This window comes from Littorina saxatilis, linkage group LG5 (assembly GCF_037325665.1).
Source record: "Littorina saxatilis isolate snail1 linkage group LG5, US_GU_Lsax_2.0, whole genome shotgun sequence".
Classification (NCBI taxonomy): Eukaryota; Metazoa; Mollusca; class Gastropoda; order Littorinimorpha; family Littorinidae; genus Littorina; species Littorina saxatilis.
In genome coordinates this window covers 32,927,767-32,946,033 of record NC_090249.1, presented here as the reverse complement: position 1 = coordinate 32,946,033, position 18,267 = coordinate 32,927,767, and the positions used below count along the sequence as shown (strand labels likewise).

The 18,267-nt window shown below is 38.4% G+C and overlaps 2 protein-coding genes and 1 long non-coding RNA gene across 6 annotated transcripts in view; 1 reads left to right on the top strand and 2 right to left on the bottom strand.

Annotated features, from left to right (window-relative positions):
- LOC138966909 (spermatogenesis associated 6-like protein) overlaps positions 1-13,907 on the bottom strand; it is a 39,335-nt gene extending 25,428 nt beyond the window's left edge. For 3 of the 4 annotated variants that reach the window (XM_070339307.1, XM_070339305.1, XM_070339306.1), the window contains exons 1-8: positions 13,702-13,907; positions 11,386-11,523; positions 10,527-10,575; positions 9,638-9,810; positions 8,991-9,095; positions 8,598-8,650; positions 6,629-6,866; positions 4,957-5,044 (exon numbers count right to left, since the gene is read on the bottom strand). In XM_070339307.1, the coding sequence (XP_070195408.1) occupies positions 4,957-5,044; positions 6,629-6,866; positions 8,598-8,650; positions 8,991-9,095; positions 9,638-9,810; positions 10,527-10,575; positions 11,386-11,523; positions 13,702-13,749 (892 nt within the window). In that variant the 5' untranslated portion in view covers positions 13,750-13,907. The remainder of the gene's footprint in view (positions 1-4,956; positions 5,045-6,628; positions 6,867-8,597; positions 8,651-8,990; positions 9,096-9,637; positions 9,811-10,526; positions 10,576-11,385; positions 11,524-13,701) is intronic. The other variant, XM_070339304.1, reaches the window with a different exon arrangement.
- LOC138966908 (uncharacterized) lies at positions 1,895-4,529 on the bottom strand. Its single transcript, XR_011455789.1, has 2 exons — positions 3,833-4,529; positions 1,895-2,659 (listed from the first exon to the last, which is right to left on the bottom strand). It is a non-coding gene; the product is annotated as an uncharacterized lncRNA (long non-coding RNA).
- A 193-nt stretch (positions 13,908-14,100) lies between the features above and the next one.
- LOC138966912 (protein FAM32A-like) lies at positions 14,101-18,240 on the top strand. Its single transcript, XM_070339309.1, has 4 exons — positions 14,101-14,218; positions 15,135-15,279; positions 15,902-15,955; positions 16,382-18,240. The coding sequence occupies exons 1-4, from the start codon at positions 14,148-14,150 to the stop codon at positions 16,448-16,450; spliced, it is 339 nt and encodes a 112-aa protein (XP_070195410.1). The 5' UTR covers positions 14,101-14,147; the 3' UTR covers positions 16,451-18,240.
- The last annotated feature ends 27 nt before the right edge of the window (positions 18,241-18,267 follow it).

Here is an 18,267-nt window from a genome sequence, read left to right as displayed (position 1 = left end):
TTCCGAGAAAAGCCCAACGTTAAGTTGTGTGTTGCCGAACAGAAAAGGCTAGTTATCTCCCTTGTTTTTCTGATAACGTTCGTAAAAGGCTACAGATGTAAATACTTTGATGTAAAGAATAATCCTACAAAGTTTCAATCACATCCGATGAACTTTGTCAAAGATATAAAATGTCTAATTTTTCCTTTGACGCTGACCTGTGACCTTGAAAAAGGTCAAAGGTCAACGAAACCATCGTTAAAGTGTAGAGGTCATTGGAGGTCACGACTAAACAAAATATGAGCCCGATCGCTTTGATAGTTTCCGAGAAAAGTCCAACGTTAAGGTGGTGTCTACGGACGGCCGGCCGGCCGGCCGGCCGGACAGACTAACACTGACCGATTACATAGTCACTTTTTCTCAAGTGACTCAAAAATATTTTTAATTACAATTTTCAGATTTTTAATGACCAAAGTCATTAACTAATTTTTAAGGGGGGACAGGGTAGGCAAGCACTTTTTTTTTTTATTTTGGAAACAGCTTGCTGCTTGTTTGATTTTTTCAAGCAGAATAACCTAATTAAGGGAAACCATTTTAAATTTTGAGTGAAAAGCAATTTTGGGGGGTTTTATTCACCAAAATGTGAGAAAAACGTTATAAAATGTGCTTTTTTTAAAATGTTGCAGTTTGTGAACCAGTGCATGTTTTGATCCAATTTTTCTTCTTTGCAGCAATATGTGTGTGTTTAATAATTCTGTGTATCGAAAAGCATTTCTAAGCAATATATTATTTTAATTTAGCATTTTCAGTTACCGGTTCAGTTTTGATAAGAAAAATACATGAAATCCTAACTGTCAGACTCATAAAAACCCAACCAATGCACTGAACTCTTATTCCATACACAGAACTGATGCTGTACAACTCATAAACAACATATACAAAAACTGAACAAATCCATCAAGCCTTTCAAAAGTTGCAACATTTTAATTGTAGCGTTTTGTCTGAAAATTACATTCAGAGAAAACAGCATTTTAAAGATTTGAACCAGTACATAAAAAAACCAGTAGCACAGTGCACCCTGAATTCATATGTTTTTATCAGAATGACCACTTTACTATGTAGGGAAAAGGATTTGACAATCAAATTATCAGGATTTTTTTTATATACATCATATGAAAACAGCCATCTTTGTTTGTACCGATATGAAAACATGAATCAGAACCAAACTGTCAGACTCATAAAAACCCAACCAATGCACTTAACTCTTATTCCATACACAAAACTGACGCTTTACAAATCATAAACAACATAAACAAAAGTGAAACAAATCCATCAAGCCATTCAAAAGTTGCAACATTTTAATTACAGATGTTTGTCTGAAAATTACATTCAGAGAAAACAGCATTTGAAAGATTCCAACCAGTACCTCAAACTAGTAGCACAGTGCAGCCTGAATTGATATGTTTTTATAAGAATAACCACTTTACTATGATGGGGAAATGATTTGACGATCAAATTATCCAGACTTTTTTTAAAAAATCATTTGAAAACTCATCTATGTTAGTGCAGATATGAATCAAAACGAAACTGTCGGACTCATAAAAACACAAGGAATCCACTGTATTCTTATTCCATGCACAGAAATGGTGCTTCACAAATCATAAACAACATATACAAAATTGGAACAAATCCATCTTGCCATTCAAAAGTTACAACATTTTAATTACCACATTTTGTCTCAAATTACATGTAGAGAAAACAGCATGTAAAAGAGTCTCACTAGTACCCCGGTAAACTAGTACCACAGTAGAGCTTGAATTAATGGGGTGGGTTTTTTTAACCAGAATAACACTTTAACTATGAAGGGGAAATGATTTGATAATCAAATTATCAGATTTTTTTTATTTAAAAAAAAATTAAATGAAAACATTAAAAAAGTCAATTATCTGTGTTTGTGCTGATATGAAAATATTGATCAGAACCAAACTGTCAGACTCATAAAAACCCAACGGATGCACTGATTTCTTATTCCATTGCATAGAAATGATGCTTCACAAATCATCAACAACATTACATAATTATATATACACAAATGGAACAAAGCTATCAAGCCATTCAAAAGTTGCAACATTTTAATTACAGTATTTCTGTGCTCAATCCTAACACTGCAGCAAATTTCTGTAAAGCTGAATGTCCCTTTCCATGTACCAACTTGGTCATACGCGGATTATTTAAAATGCAACTTTACCACCCGAAGCGTTTCAAACACCGGGAGAAGAGTAAACAACTGCAGACTTGAATGGACACTCATATGCACTCCAGATGCAGGGCCTGTGCAAATCCTTGGGCTGATGCATCACCTTCTTTCATAATCAGACTGCTATCAGACAAGCATTCAGTACAGGATATAAACCTTTCAGCAATAGATTGAGCTGATCAATGTTGACAAAAGCCCAACACATGTCAGCAGAGTGACGTTGCACAGTACCAGTATCCATATCTGCTTGTGATGGGTCAGAAGATGGCAAAGTATCTGTATCTTCTTATGGTTGGTCAGAAGATGGCAAAGCTGATGTTTCTGCTGTGGAAGAGGGTAGTTCCGGTTTAGCAAACTTTTCCATCAGGTCAATCTTTCTCCTCGCTGCCACCACAGGAGGACTGGCTCTCCCCTTGCTCCAACCTAATAAATACACAAACACTGATTTAATATTTGATACAACTGTCCATGGTTTTTGTTTGTAATAAGCTGCAAATTTTAAGACTCAATATAAACGTCAACAAGTGCTTGTACTTTATTTTGCAAATGACCATGTTACATGGGGTGTACCTCAACTTTTTGGCTAGGCTGGTAAATCAGAAATCCCAATCAGCCCCCAACCACTGAACCAGGCGGGTTTTCTTACAACCACCTCAGCGGCTCGTACCCACATATGTCGGTTGACGAACACACACACACACACACAAAAGACATTCATTAATTGGCCCCTATCACAAAATGTACATGTCAAGTTTACTATGGGATTTGAGTAACCACACAATCACATACACACAGGAACTAATACTGAAACTAGCTGAATTATTTTCTTTCTTTCTTTCTTTCTTTTCATATTTTTCTTTTAAAATTAATTTATTTCATCACACTTGCTATGTATTTGCTTGTTTCTTGTCTGTTGTCTGTTTTGTGTGTGTGTGTGTGTGTGTTCTGTGTGTGTGTATACATTTTCAGATTTCCTAAACCTAGCACTGTTTGCAGGTGATCTTTATGCTTTTGATTCATGAGTTGCATCCCCAGTCCTTTAGTTTAACTCTTTTTTTTCTTTGGTGAAGTAAATTGGATCTATTTTTTTTATTCCTTAGTTAATGGAAAAGATTTGACAACAATATTGCTGTCAATGATAGGTTGGTCAGCCATGCTGGTGTAAACCAATCCTTTAGAATTAGAGAACGCTCTCTAGTAGGGTACTTATTTTCCTACGGTCAATGACCAGAAACAGAAACTGTGTCAGTCGTACATCGCTCAGATGCTGCTTCTCAGTTTGACCCCAGACAAAGAATACTGATGACATGTTACACCATAGTAAGCTCTCAAGGACTGGCCAGCGAAGAACAATAAAATAGGGGTTGTGAAGACGATATCACAGAGATGATCGAGGGAGGGCGGGGGGGGGGGGGGGGGGGGGGGGGTGTGCGGCGGCGGCATGGATCAAGAAACCCGCAAAATACTTCAGACACAAACTGTTTATCATTTACCTGCAAACCCTAACACATTCTTACAACAACAACAACATAACGATGTGCAATAAATCACGTTGTCAAACAAACAAGATCGAAAAGAGAAAGAAGCAAAACCCACCTCGTCGAGTCAAGAATCTTAGAATGTCGTCTGCTCAAATACGATCATGTTGGTTCATTTCGGAGTGTTGTTACTTCCTTCTACTGTTCGCTGCTGCTGGTTCATCTTTCTCTGATATTTCTAGCCACTATGCCGAACATTTCCAATGTTAGGGTTGTTCTCCGCAGCTCAAAACTTTGAAAAATGCTGCTGAATCGGTGAAAACGTCATGGATTTGTTGACACCGGGGGACTGATAAGTTGTCTACTGCGCTTGCGCCAAATGCCTTTGACCTACATATATTTGCATATATTAATTCCGGGGTTTCGGTTGGAACGGATTCTCTCTCTTTGTGCCTATGTCAACGGAAATTCCCCAACGGTGATGACGTCATCTTGAAGAACGGAAATTTCCACACAGTTTGAACAGCGAAGGGTCATGTCATGTGCGCACATTTACCAGCACGGAGTATCCAAAGTTGACCATTTTTTCGATTTTTTTGATAAAACACAGACAAAAACAACAAAACATCGGTTTGAAAATGGTTTTATTTACATGAATACATGTCTAAAATGACAAAAGCAGATTATTGAATGCATTCCAGGATGTTCAAAGGTGTGAAAAATGCAACAACCCCAAAAAGGTGTATGAGACCAAAAATAACTCATTTTGCCTACCCGGTCTGCCCTTAAGCCACCCAGCTGAAATGCAATACCAAACCCCGTCGAAGATTGCTTTGCCAAAATTTCAATCAATTTGATTGAAAAATGAGGGTGTGACAGTGCCGCCTCAACTTTTACAAAATGCCGGATATGACGTCATCAAAGACATTTATCGAAAAAATGAAAAAAACGTCTGGTAATATCATACCCAGGAACTCTCATGAAAAATTTTATGAAGATCGGTCCAGTAGTTTACTCTGAATCGCTCTACACACACACAGACACACACACACATACACCACGACCCTCGTCTCGATTCCCCCCTCTATGTTAAAACATTTAGTCAAAACTTGACTAAATGTAAAAACAACTACCCCTAATATGGACCTCACACAATACTCTTTACCCTTCTCTTTCCTTGTGCACATTACATTAAAAAAAAAACCATTAACTTTGTCAGGGATAAATAAAGAATAAACTTACTTGAGTAAGTGAGTGTCTTCTTCCTCTTAGACTTGGCATGACCGTCCTTGAAGCCGCTAGGGACGCGTCCAATCAGATCTTCTTTCAGCTGTTGACACACATCACCATGAAGTCAGTGCATTTAAATGCAGCCTTTTAGATTTACTATTCTAATATGAACTAAAAATCAAGTGCAACTGAACCCACGCATGTGAACAGACACATAATAAACTATAAATTGGGAAGAACATGCATGCATATATACACATAGCCACATGCACACACACACACACACACACACACACACACACACACACACACACACACACACACACACACACACACACACACACGAGCATGTACATAAGAACACACACATTAAGCCAACTTTGAGAGAACACACACACACACAGAAACACAATCACAGACACAGACACTCCCTCTCTCTCTTTCTCTCATATACATACATACATTATTTTGAAGACTCAGATGTTCTATACAAAACATCTGTAAATGTTGCTAAAATTTATGAACAGCACCCCTCCCATCCATGTATATCGTTATAGACAGATTAACACTAACACAGACCTGTTTACCCTAAACCCGAGGCAAGAGAACATTCCCAAAAAGTTGGGTGTATTTATCAAAAAGTCGGTGTACTTTGCAAGCAAAGCCATATGGGCTAGGGAAAATGTACGCGTGGGTGCACCTTCAGAATTTAACTCCTTCCAATACAACAGGGATAAAACAATTTTATTTACCTGTCAGTTTGTGGCATTATAACCAGTGTCTTCCAAACAGATTGATAATGAAAAGATGAAGTTCGTGAAATAACATCTGCGGTTGACAGTGGCAAGTTCATTTTTACAATTATCTCAGTAAACATTGCTTCAGCACAGACTACAGCCTTTTCTTCTGGCATGATTTGCTTTGCGGGAATGAACTTCATAATTCCTTGGCAGCATTCAGCGGATTTCTTTGCAGCAACCTTGTCCAGGTGAGTTTTGGAACTGCAGTGTCGTTCGATGTCATATTTCCCAGCATGGGCAACGGAGAAATCTGATTTACAATACTTGCAGTGTGCATGACTTTTTCCCACAGTAGACTCCACAATTCTTGGCTCTTTCTTATATTTCTCCAAGAAAATCTGCTGCTTCTGCTGTTTAGACTTGGTACAGCCATCCGAAACTGGCAAATTTTTCCGCTTCATTTTGCCACGATTGTCCAGACAATCGCACGTGCCAACAACTGAACGAGGTTTCCACAGCTGAAGACTCGCTGTCAGGGTTATCTCCCTTAGACCGAAACAGGTATCAGTTGTACCATCCCGTTCTCAGCACACCAACACCGGAAAACGTATTCTAGACTTTTTCTTAGTCGTATCTTGTGCGTGTGTCGCGTATTGTTGTACCGATAATAAATTGGCGTACAAAATACGCCTAAATCGTACTGGTAAACAGGTCTGCTAACAGCAATACAGATCGATTCACCCATGGAATAAAACACCTTCAAACAACCAATCTTGAAGTTGAGGTTGAAAGTAGCTTGTTCATTTCAATGCTTGTTATCCTCTCAGGTGCCAGGAGAATGGTTCCGAATAACTCTCACTTACTCTATTACGCATCTCGTATGCATTTAGAGCGCTTACTTCCCTTTGTATAGCAGACCTTCACACAACCATCACACCACTCACCTTGCGCACCACAAAAGGCGGGCGTGAAGCGAGGGTGTCGTAGTAGTCGAGGGTGGCGTAGCGGCAAGGAGACATGGACCTGTAGCGCGATGAAGACACAGACCTGTAACGCGATGGAGACACAGACCTGTAACGAGAAACATACGATTCGGTTGGCTGGCAGTGGCGCGGCTCTGGCTCTTGGCGGATGGAACTCGGCACAGAGATGACGTTCTCCGTCGGCGAGCCTCTGCCAGATCTGAAAGAATTTAAAACTGACTGTGAAAATTTCTTGCAGAGAACTAATGCCTTCAAAGTTGCATATTTTCACAAGAATAAAGCTTGCAAGGGGGGAGCCGGGAGGCAAGCGTGCAAGAGTAGTTGTATTTGAGGGGGAAAGGATGAAATCTGACTGTCAGTCAGTCAGGTGTTCTAATTTTTCCTTTTTTTTTTGTTTAAGAAAAAGAATGCAAGCCTTTAGAAAAAGTTACAGTGTTGCACACTTGGTGGCTTTGCTTTCTCTTTCTTATGGAAGAAAAAGACAGAACACTTTCAATTAATGGAGGGAAACATAGAAGACAGGATTTGAAAGAACATATTTGTTTGTTGATAAACAGAGAATTGCCTTGAAGAATCTTACATTACAGATGAATTGTGCTGGAAGGAAATCAAAACCACACTGCTTCAAGAAGAACTTTGTTTTGAAGAAGTTACAGGTAAAAGGGTGTTCAACTTGTGCATTTACTATCAGTATATCCTGCTATTTGAAATACTTTCAGGAACTTGGGCAACTCAGTCCATTCTTAATCAATCAAAATTACTTGAAACAGTGTTGAACAGCATGGAAATCACATTTTGTTGAAAGAAAGCTACAACTGAACAAAGCGAAAGTAGTTATGCAGGAAATGCAAACAGCTGTATAAAATAACTAGACAGAACTTTAAGGCAATAACTTTACAGTGGAACCCCGTTTTTAAGACCCTGCTTTCTCTGATGTTCTGTTTATTTATAAAACCTGTACATTTACGTTTCATTGTTCAGACTTAATTCCAGGTCTTTAAGACCCGATTTCCTCCAAATGTTGGTGGTCTTAAACAGGGGTTACAGTTGTACTAGCAAAAGGTCTCTACAATAACTAAAACAGAGGCATCAACACTTGCTGATGTCAACAACAAAGAGAACGTCTTGCTCCACTTTCAAGAACATTAACCCACCAGCATGCTGCACAGAACAGGAGACAATGTGTTGAAGCAAAAGACACTGCAAGAAACACATCTGTCAGTATAAAACAAACATGTATACTATGCATACATACTACACATATAAGCTAAAAGAATATGTCAGCAAACTATTGTGTTACCTCTCTAAAATGTCACATACTTCAAAACCTTTTGAATGACAAATTCTATGGTCAACTAACACCATTCTGGCTAAAAAGTTAAAACAATTTTACTCTTTCTACACTATTAAATTAGAACAATTTTACTCTTTATACACAATCAAATTGTGCCTCGCTAGCTACTGGTACTGCATAGCCACCTGTTTTAAAACAATCTGATTTCACATAAGAAAACATGATCAAACTACTAACAAAAGCTAAAAAACTTCATGTTCCGAGACAATAGTTCTAACAAACCAACTTGGAGAATGACTATTAAGTATTGTTCATGACGAAAGATTAACTACAAAATTAATCACAGCAAATTAAAAGTCCAAGAAAATGTTAACTGCCAACCTGCTTACTGAAGCCGATTTGCGGAATCCTTAGTGGAGATGAGTAGTCTACAACAATCAGCATCTCAATTACCAACAACAACAATGACTACGACAACAACTCAGCTCTTCCAAGATAAGGGAAAAGGTTTAATGACTCAGCCTTTATTCTGACCCACTACACACAGAAAAAGCACAAGCATATTCTTTTTTTGAATAAATAAGTGTCAAGAAAGCATTTATGTGAACTGCATAAAAATCAACAAACTCAACCCACCTGGATCGTCTGGTAGGGCTGCAGCAAAGACTTGATCTCAGGGACCTTCGTTCCTGCAAATAAAAACCGCAAATTTGAAGATTTTCTGTTGGTCTGCATGGCTTAGGGTGAAAGAAGGCATGGGCACCAGTAGGGGTGAGGGGGAGGGGTAGACGGGATCAAAAATCACTTGTTTTCTGAAGGTTTAAAAACAAACAAAAATAAAATATGTCCCCAAGAAGCACTTTTCCAATGTTCAGTAACCATTACAAAACATAATGACCAAGATTATTAAACACTGACTGTACCTTATTGTGTCAGCTTGTGAACTTCAGCGTCTTTCCCGAGAAATGTACAAACAGCAATTTCACTCTATCCAACAAACTGTAGGTTCCCTACTATTATTTCACTAACCCGTTCTGCCTCCAATTCCAAAGCATCTTCCAAAGCAATCACTGCTGGAGAGATTGATTCCTTGATCACAGTCTTGCTTGCAAACTCCAGCCTCGGAGAGATTCCCTGGAAACAATAATATACACGAGAATACAAAATGTATCCAGCCATATATCTGCAGAATCAAACAAAACGGAAAATCTTGAAGCATCGGTGTGTAGATTGAACACCGGCAAGTAAAACTTGAGTTTGCAAGAGAAGTTTTTTGTGTGCAGTTTCTCACTGTATGCTAGCTTTTACTCCGTCTGTCCTTAACTAAGCTTAAGATTTTGCACAGATCTGCATGCACACACACACACACACTCACACACACACACAAACTGACACACACACACACAAACTGACACACACACACTCGCAAGACACTGGCACATAAACAAACACAGAACGTACACAAACAGCACTCAGTACATTTTCTAACCGTATATGTGTATTATATTACAACTGCTAACAATAACATGAATAGGTCGTACATTACCGCTGAATAAAAGAACACTGGTTTTTGGGTAGAGCAGGGGTGTAGGAGCAACCGAGGGATATACATATAAAAAGTGCGCATTACAGCGGAATAGAATGCAAACCGACATTGAACTGTACATCACACTCACCGGGAAGGCCACGGTCCTGTCGAGAAGAACTTCACGATCTGCAGAGGAATAGTTGGGAGACAGGGAGGGGTAGGGGAAGAGGAAGTCACGAACGTTGACAGAGTAGGAGCCCAGACGGACGGCACCATCCGTGTACTCTGACAGCTGCACCAACTCGATGATCACCAGCTCATCTGGGGAAATTAAAAAGGGGTCATCGTAATTGCAATTACTGGTACAGTAGTTTTTACTGTTAATCTGCTAGCATTATCGCTAGTTGTGTGATGAAAACAGGACAGCAGAACCAAACCTAGCTCTGTAATCATCCTGATAAAAGTTATATGTTTACTGTAATTAGTTGTGACAGTTACAGCAGGTAGCAAATCATTATATGTACCATACAATTGGCCTTCAACAGCTCATTTTGTGAACAAGAAACAATTGACAAGTGGCTCTCTCCCATCTCCCCCCTTTCCCCGTCGCGATATAACCTTCGTGGTTGAAAACGACGTTAAACACCAAATAAAGAAAGAAAAGAAAGCTCTCATTCACAAGAAATGAAGATAGCTCTGTATTCTTTTTTTTTCAAAGCTTTCATAAAAGTTACATATATACACAGACACATCTAACAAATAAACCCTGACTGCCTTAAGTTCATGTATATCAGAGACATTACAGGCAACTGCAAAATCATTACTGCAACAAGGGAGACAACAGCTGTAAATTTTTCACTAACCTGCAGCAAATTGGCTGCCTCCCCTGGAAAATGTTCTTATATTTTTGCTGCATGTTCAGGCTTGTATATAATGATTTTTGTCATCTAAATTTTATCTGATAAAATATTTCGGGCAGTCAAAGGTAATGGGATATTATTATTGTTGGCCTAACATTTTAATCACATTACACTTACCTTCCAAATAGTCTGCCACTTCAGCGGGATCCAGTGCTGTGTAGTATGTCTGAAAAGTAAACAAGACTTGAAGTTGAAAAAGTTATATAAAAAAAATTGCATATATATATAATATATACAAGCTACCAAAATAAATGCATTAAAGAGCTTTAAATGTGTCTCTTGTTATGTTCCGCTGCTTACCAATACCACACCTAAATCCACTTCTAGTTATGCCTTATCAGCGCTGAAAGTCCACAAAATGGGGCACTGGCCTTTGGCTAGTACTTCTCATAATTGACTAGCCAGAGAGCAAATTTTACTCGCCAAACCAACCATTTGTTTCAGCAACTTTACTCGCATTTGACGAGGAGATTAACATTTCTACTTGTCATTTACATGTTTCTACTCGCCATGGCGAGTAAAATACTCGCCACTTTTACTGTTTTAGGCCTGCTTATCTTCAGTTACTAAACCTACCTCGCCTTATCTTCACTCCTCTACCAAATCTAGGAGTGCCCTTCAAACTCAATGGGCCTTTGAATGATAGTTAACAAAGTTATCAACATGGTCATTAACAAATCCTTCAAATAGCAATTGTAGAAATTCAACTCCTACCGGACTTGGCTTTTATTTCATGGCAGACAGATAAGAAGACAGAAAGGTCTACGCAAAGACAGGAAAATACACATGTAGAAAAACTGCCGCAATTGACACAAAGTAGCAGTTAAAAGTTAATCTTCTTTAGACCCATTTGCCTTTTTTGACAGTCTGGCGAGCCGAAACTAAAGTGTGTGTGTGTGTGTATCTGTGTGAGTGTGCAAAAAATATCATTCATGTATATATATACAGGAATAAAACCACCAGTACTACTGCTCACCTTTTCAAAGTAGAACTTTTCATGAATGAGGAGAGGGAAGACAGAGGTGAGTAGTCGGGTGTTTCGGTACTGGCCGAACATAGACACGCTGATGTAGACATCTTCTTTGCTGGGCAACCACACTCCTGGTGCGGAAACCTGCACAACAATATAAACACACATTTTTCCATAGTTTTGTACTGAAGATGACGATGGCTTTAACAAAGTTTAGCAGTTATGGAATTAACTAATACCTTTCAGTATTTTTCTATTTGAAATGGATGAAAATGAAATCATCAAAATATTGGTAGTGAAATTGGAAACTAGTCAGACCCACGGGTTGATACTTGTTTTGACAGATTTAGACTGCAAGTATACAATGCAACAAGTGACTCAAACAAACAGAGACTATCAAAATGCTACTTTCACATCATGTTGACACCCAGAGCATTACTAGATTCCCTTTTTTTCTCTCTCTCTCTGTTTCTCACCAAATATCAAACTTATTACTTGAATCATACACAAATAATCAACTCTTCATGACGTACTACAAATGAAATGCATGATCTCCAGCATCATGGTCTGACGCCCAGCTTATCTATCTGCTTAAGTATGACCCACAAGTTATTATAGACTTAGTTGGTCTTGTCATCTAAAAGTGACGAGTGGTGTGCTTAACCAGCTGTTATACCTTTGGAACAAAAGACCACCGACATGCAGATATCTTTAAGAGGATTAGGAATGCACAGAGTCAACACTGCTTGTTGAGGGGTGCAAAAAGGACACTATTTAATCCTTACTTACCTACTTACTTGCTTCAGGTAACAATTTTATGTCAATATTTAGTTCATGGCATTAGACAAAACTTGGTATTGACAACTTGTTGACTGATTAAGATCTAGCGGCCAAAGCTAAATACCATGTGCATAAAGATTTAAGTTTTAACAGAGGTATCTTTAAAGAATGCTGCAGGAAGGGTAATTAGTATTAACCACACATTAACATGAAACTGATATTCTTAAAACATACACACACACACACACACACAAACAACCCTTTCATGCCAAAAATGATATAGAAATACATGTACAGACTACATTACCAAAATAGGTAACAGTTAACTCAGGTTGCGCCTTATGAACAATGGACAAAATTAAACATAAGAAATTAGTACAAACACACATAAACATTACAATCTGGAAATAGCTGACGTCCTAATATTAATTTTTTTCAAGAGAGTCAATACATTATACTGTGTACTCCTTTTACGCCCATACTTGTACCAACATGAAATCTCTCTATGTGTGGAGACATTACTTATGATCTACCAGTATACTGCCATACAAAATTTTGGTAGATCTAATTGTTCTCATTCTTCAGGCTACGATACAGTATGTGTTGCGTCTGACGTGGCTGTTTCGATCTGAGTTGTATACAGAAGGCTGACCAGTCAAACAACATTCTTAGTCCACTACATGTAACAATAAGTTTTGTTCTAGCAATGTGATGGTAAAGAGTAGGGGTAGGTGGTCCCTTGATGACAATTAGCTAACAGAAGCCTAGTCACTGTTTGTTGTTTTTGCTTCTCTAAGCACCCACCCGTCAACATGCTAGCAATTCATTCTCGATCTTGACCCTCTTTTGCATAATGGTAGTCTAAATGGTTTATTGTATATGACCAGTAGGGGCTTGTGAATCTTGTGAAATGTCTTGACATTTGACACGCCACAAAGGCTCCAAAATTGTAAGCTGACCTTTAGTTGCCAGTTATTACAACAGGGCTTAACACTTTGTTCAATGCCAGATATAAGTTTTAGATTTTGTCTGAGAGTTCCATAAGGCTTTAAGTTTAAGTGGAAAGGCAAGGGAGGGTATGGAAAGACATTCCAAAGGGTGTTTTGTTAATGTCACAGGACACACAAATCAGTCTCAATTCCAAACCTAAGGAAACTGCTGAGCTGTACAATTACTCCATTCACTGGCACTATTAACAGCAATAAATTATTATTGATCTATAACTGGGAAATACGAAACTCTAAACCCTTCATTATTATTTTGTGGTGTCAGGTCAAAGCAAAATGTTTGTCACGCTCTTGTTTACTGACAACCATATCGATCCGAACTGTAAAAATAGCCGCTGGACATATAATTAAACAAATAAGTAAACGTGACGGTAGCACTTTTAACTTAATGAGCGGGTGTGCAGCGGACATGATAGGGCTTGCACAAGGGAGGGGTCAACCCGCACTATCGCTGTCGTCACGACCGGCGGGAAGACAAAAACTAATTCCCCAAATCGAGAAAAATGTGTAAAAAACATAAATCGAGGTCACCTACCGCATGAAGGCTCAAATCCACAACACAACGCATGGCTCTCCTAGGCATGCTCTCAGGGCTCGGGTGACTACTAAGCTCTCAAACTACACTTGTAATCCCTTGGATGTGCCACTACGAGGGGTGAGACTTTCCTCCAGACCCGAAAACCCGCACTCCCCCCGTTGCAAGGGACGCATACCACGCAAAGCTGTTCGGGGAGTACGCAGTTTTCCGAGTAGCTGGGTCAATCGAATTCTGATTGTGAACCGCACATAAAGCACGAAATACTCATCTGTATTATTTTAGTGTGAAGCATTGTCTATTTGTTAGGAGTACCATCCAGTACAATCCAGGTTATGAACATCTGCAAGAAAACATAATACATTTTATTTGATTTTGAGTATCAAACAATAAGTACTCCAGAAATCTCGAAACTTCTCGACGAAGACGTAGTTTCATCGTCCAAGATGTCTGCCTATGATGCTGTTCAGAAGGGTGGCCTGAAATTGAAAGGAGTTTCTGACCATGGCTCAAAGAAGTATGTAGGAAAAACATATTTTTTAATGCATCGAAGGAAGTTTACTTTTTTTCTCATTGATTGCTTTAACCTCTTGAATGAACGATAGGTGAGAATCTGCATTAAATGCAGTCTGAACCGTTATTATTGTTGTTGTTTTCGAGTTGAGTTTGCACTGGATCGCACAGGGGCAAAGTATGTGTGCGTTCAACCACGGCGTTATACTATACTGAGGTTGAACGATTGCTATTGTTTTATATCAGGAACGGAATTTTAAGGGTCTAAAAGTTAAGACAAATGGGTCGACCAAACTGAAACTAGTGAAAGAGAGCATAATAATATTAATAACAAAATACCCCCCGCGGGTTAGGGGGAAGAATTTACCCGATGCTCCCCAGCATGTCGTAAGAGGCGACTAACGGATTCTGTTTCTCTTTTTACCCTTGTTAAGTGTTTCTTGTATAGAATATAGTCAATTTTTGTAAAGATTTTAGTCAAGCAGTATGTAAGAATTGTTAAGTCCTTTGTACTGGAAACTTGCATTCTCCCAGTAAGGTAATACATTGTACTACGTTGCAAGCCCCTGGAGCAAATTTTTGATTAGTGCTTTTGTGAACAAGAAACAATTGACAAGTGGCTCTATCCCATCTCCCCCCTTTCCCCGTCGCGATATAACCTTCGTGGTTGAAAACGACGTTAAACACCAAATAAAGTAAAGTAAATTTATAACAAAATAAGACTATTAATTACTTGACTTTTAATAGAAATAACCGTATTTTTATAACGGTATTACACTGTTCAGTAATGGAGTATTTTGATGTTCTTTTTTACAAAATCTTTGACTACTTACAGATCTATATATTGACAACTCATCGGCATTGAATTCATGACGATAATTGCTCATTCTGGTTATTCTTCTCCTTCACTCCCGCTTCAGGAAGAAAAAGAAGGACAAGCAGAAGGAAAAGCTGAAAGAGGCTGTGAGCTTGCAACAAGAGCAGGAGCAACAGACAATGCCAGAACGTCCAGTATCGACAAAAACACCTGCAGAACTGGCATTTGAAAGAAGGAAATGGAAAAAGGTACGAGACAATTTACATTGCAACAACTTTAGAACACAGACCTGGAAACATATATAATTACATCCCTGACAACAAAGACTCGCCATCCTAAATAGAATTACTCTTTGTAGTTATGGGCATATTTCTTGCACTTGTAATTCATGGAGCCTGTGAATTTTCCTTTTTTTTCAACTCTTTCCATGAAGTTGAAGGAATTTTTCCCAAATTGTCATAAATAAAATCACTTCTGGAGTCACTGTATTGGACAATGTTGATGCACCTTTCAGAATCAGCAGCTGCTTTATTATATACTTTATTGTAAAAGTAAGAGCAGCGGACAGCTCTTTATGACGCGTAATATCATGGACAAAAAGTCTCCCAGATCTTTAGACTTGGATACGAGTGTTTTCTTTCTTGCAGTTGCACACCCAACAGGTCTCCCTTTAAAAGAAATGATGACAATGTGTTTTCTTGAATACAAACAGGTTAGACAATATTGTTAGAGTTATATTAAAATGTGTGCGGTAAGCGAGTATAATCATGTTGAATAATATATATGAGAATCTGTCCTTGGTAAAATAGATTGTAATTAATAAATTTTGTGCATGCGAATACTTGCCTCATGTTTTGATTTGTTTTTCAGCTTGAAGAGCAGCTTGTGGACCGAGCTGCAAAGTCACACAAGGACAGAATTATGGTTAGTAAAACTCAAGATCATTAGAAATGGGCATTTTCGTAAACAGCGTATGATGTAGGAAGTTGAAGTTTACTTTGACTTGTATTGTTTATTTATTCAGTTGATTGTTTTTAGTCAGCTCTCGTTTGTATTTTCTCTGCAACTGCAAGCCCTGATGAAAGTCAGCAACAACACTTTGGGGAAATGTTTGCAAGTGTTTGATAAGATTTTAATAGAGTAACATATTCCAATTCAGTATGAATGTTTTATGTTATTGCCATATTGGGATGTCACTTTACTAGTTTCAGGTCCTATACTTGCTTCTGTTTGGAAGGCTGAAGTAAAACAAGATACTCATTCCTTAGTTAACATAGAATTAGAAATATATAAATGCAAAACAAAGTTACTCGTCTGTTTTGATTACATTTTTCATTTTTTATTTTGCAGGATTTTAACAAACACCTGGACTCCCTGTCTGAGCATTTTGACATCCCCAAAGTGAGCTGGACCAAGTGAAACTGGCTGTTCAACATTTTCCAAATGTTAAACTTGATCAGTGGTACTCACTGGAACATTTTGATTACATGGTGTCAGTGTGGACCAGAACTGAACATGTAAAGCAGGACGCCATGGATGGTATTCGGGATGCAATGGAAATACCATTTTAAGACCCCCCATTTAAGACCTTCCCCAATTAAGACTTTCCCCATTTAAGACGTTGCTTTTTCAGATTTTCGGGTCCTAATGTATGTAAATTTACCTCCAGTTCAAGACTCCCTCCTGATTTTCTCAGATTTGTTTAGGTCTTATGAGAAGGGGTTATACTGTGCTGGAGAAGGGGAAAGGTATTTCTAGGCACAATAAGCACTTAAGGATGTAGTTAGTAGACCTAAGAGTAACACTTTCTATGTGTAAATTGTATGCTGGTAGCAAATAACATAGAAAGAAGTGTGATGCACTCCAGTCTAAGTGTTGGATGGTAATGCATAGCTGCCAACCCTCCCGGATTTTCCGGGAATCTCCCGAATTGTACAACTTCTCCCTGCTCATATTCAAGACTAAACGGTCCCCCTGGACCCCCTGGCTCCTGCATTTTGACTTCAGAAGGTTGGCAGCTATGGTAATGTTCCATTGAAAACTTGGGATGAAGCAAGGAGAGGAATTGTTTTGGTCTTTAGTGACAGGAGAAAAGAAAATTCACATACATGACCGTGCTTTTAAATTATTTCATGTGTTAATTACAGATTGTTCAACGTTTTGACTGTTGACATTTAAAATCAAACTTAAAGTACACATCAAGGGATTTTTAGCTAGCAGTGTTATCACATATCATGATATGGTGTCAGCATGATAAATATTCAATAGTGTCAAGATTGCTCAAATAAACATGACGCCTTTTTCTACTTCAATGAGCTTTCGGGTTAACATGGTTGAAAAATCATTCAAATGGAGCTAAGAGAAATTTTGCAAAACTCTCGTCAAATGACTGAATGACAAATTCACATTTTCTCCCAAAGTGAATTTGATTCAACATTATATATATATATATATATATATTTATCCTACTTACGTGAGAGAGACACCCGTGAGATAATAATCGTTCAAATCACACGTGTGTATATCATGTAAATGAGGTCATGTCAAGCAAGTCTGGCAGGGACCTGTTTTTCCACTGCTTATGATGCCAAACGGTCACCGAGACAAACGTCATTATAGAAACAAAAATTGCGCTCGCTAATTACCCTCGATGAATCTTTAGAACTAACACGTCACGCCACACTTTCAGAGTGACGTTTCTTTGCTTTGACGTAATAGATTGCACGAGGCTTTAGAAGAGATCGAGGTTCCAAAACAAGCGTCTTCAATTAATCTGCCTCGACTGCAGGACATTCAGTAAAATACACGTAAGTACAGTATGTAGGATAAACAGAATACTACATGGCTTGCTGTGTCGTACCAGATTTACACTCGTTGCTTTTTCAAATAGTGAACAGCTCGCTTTCGCTCGCAGTTCAATATTTAAAAAAACAACTCGTGTAAATCTGGTACGACACAGCAAGCCATGTAGTATTCTCTATATATACCATTGCCAGCAACTTATAATAACAATCTTCAGCCAAGCTGGCTTTTAAGATCATTTGTATTGTATGTTTATGCCTCATTGTTATTTCTGTAAAGCTTAGTGAGAAAATGGTTTAGGATGCCATCACTCTTGTACAGGGCTTTGGACTTAAATGGTGAGAATGTTCTTGTTGTATGTAGCAATACTGTTGTAATATGTAAGTAAAATGTGCTTTTAAAATCTGTTTGGTTGTTGCTGTTATTCTATTGGT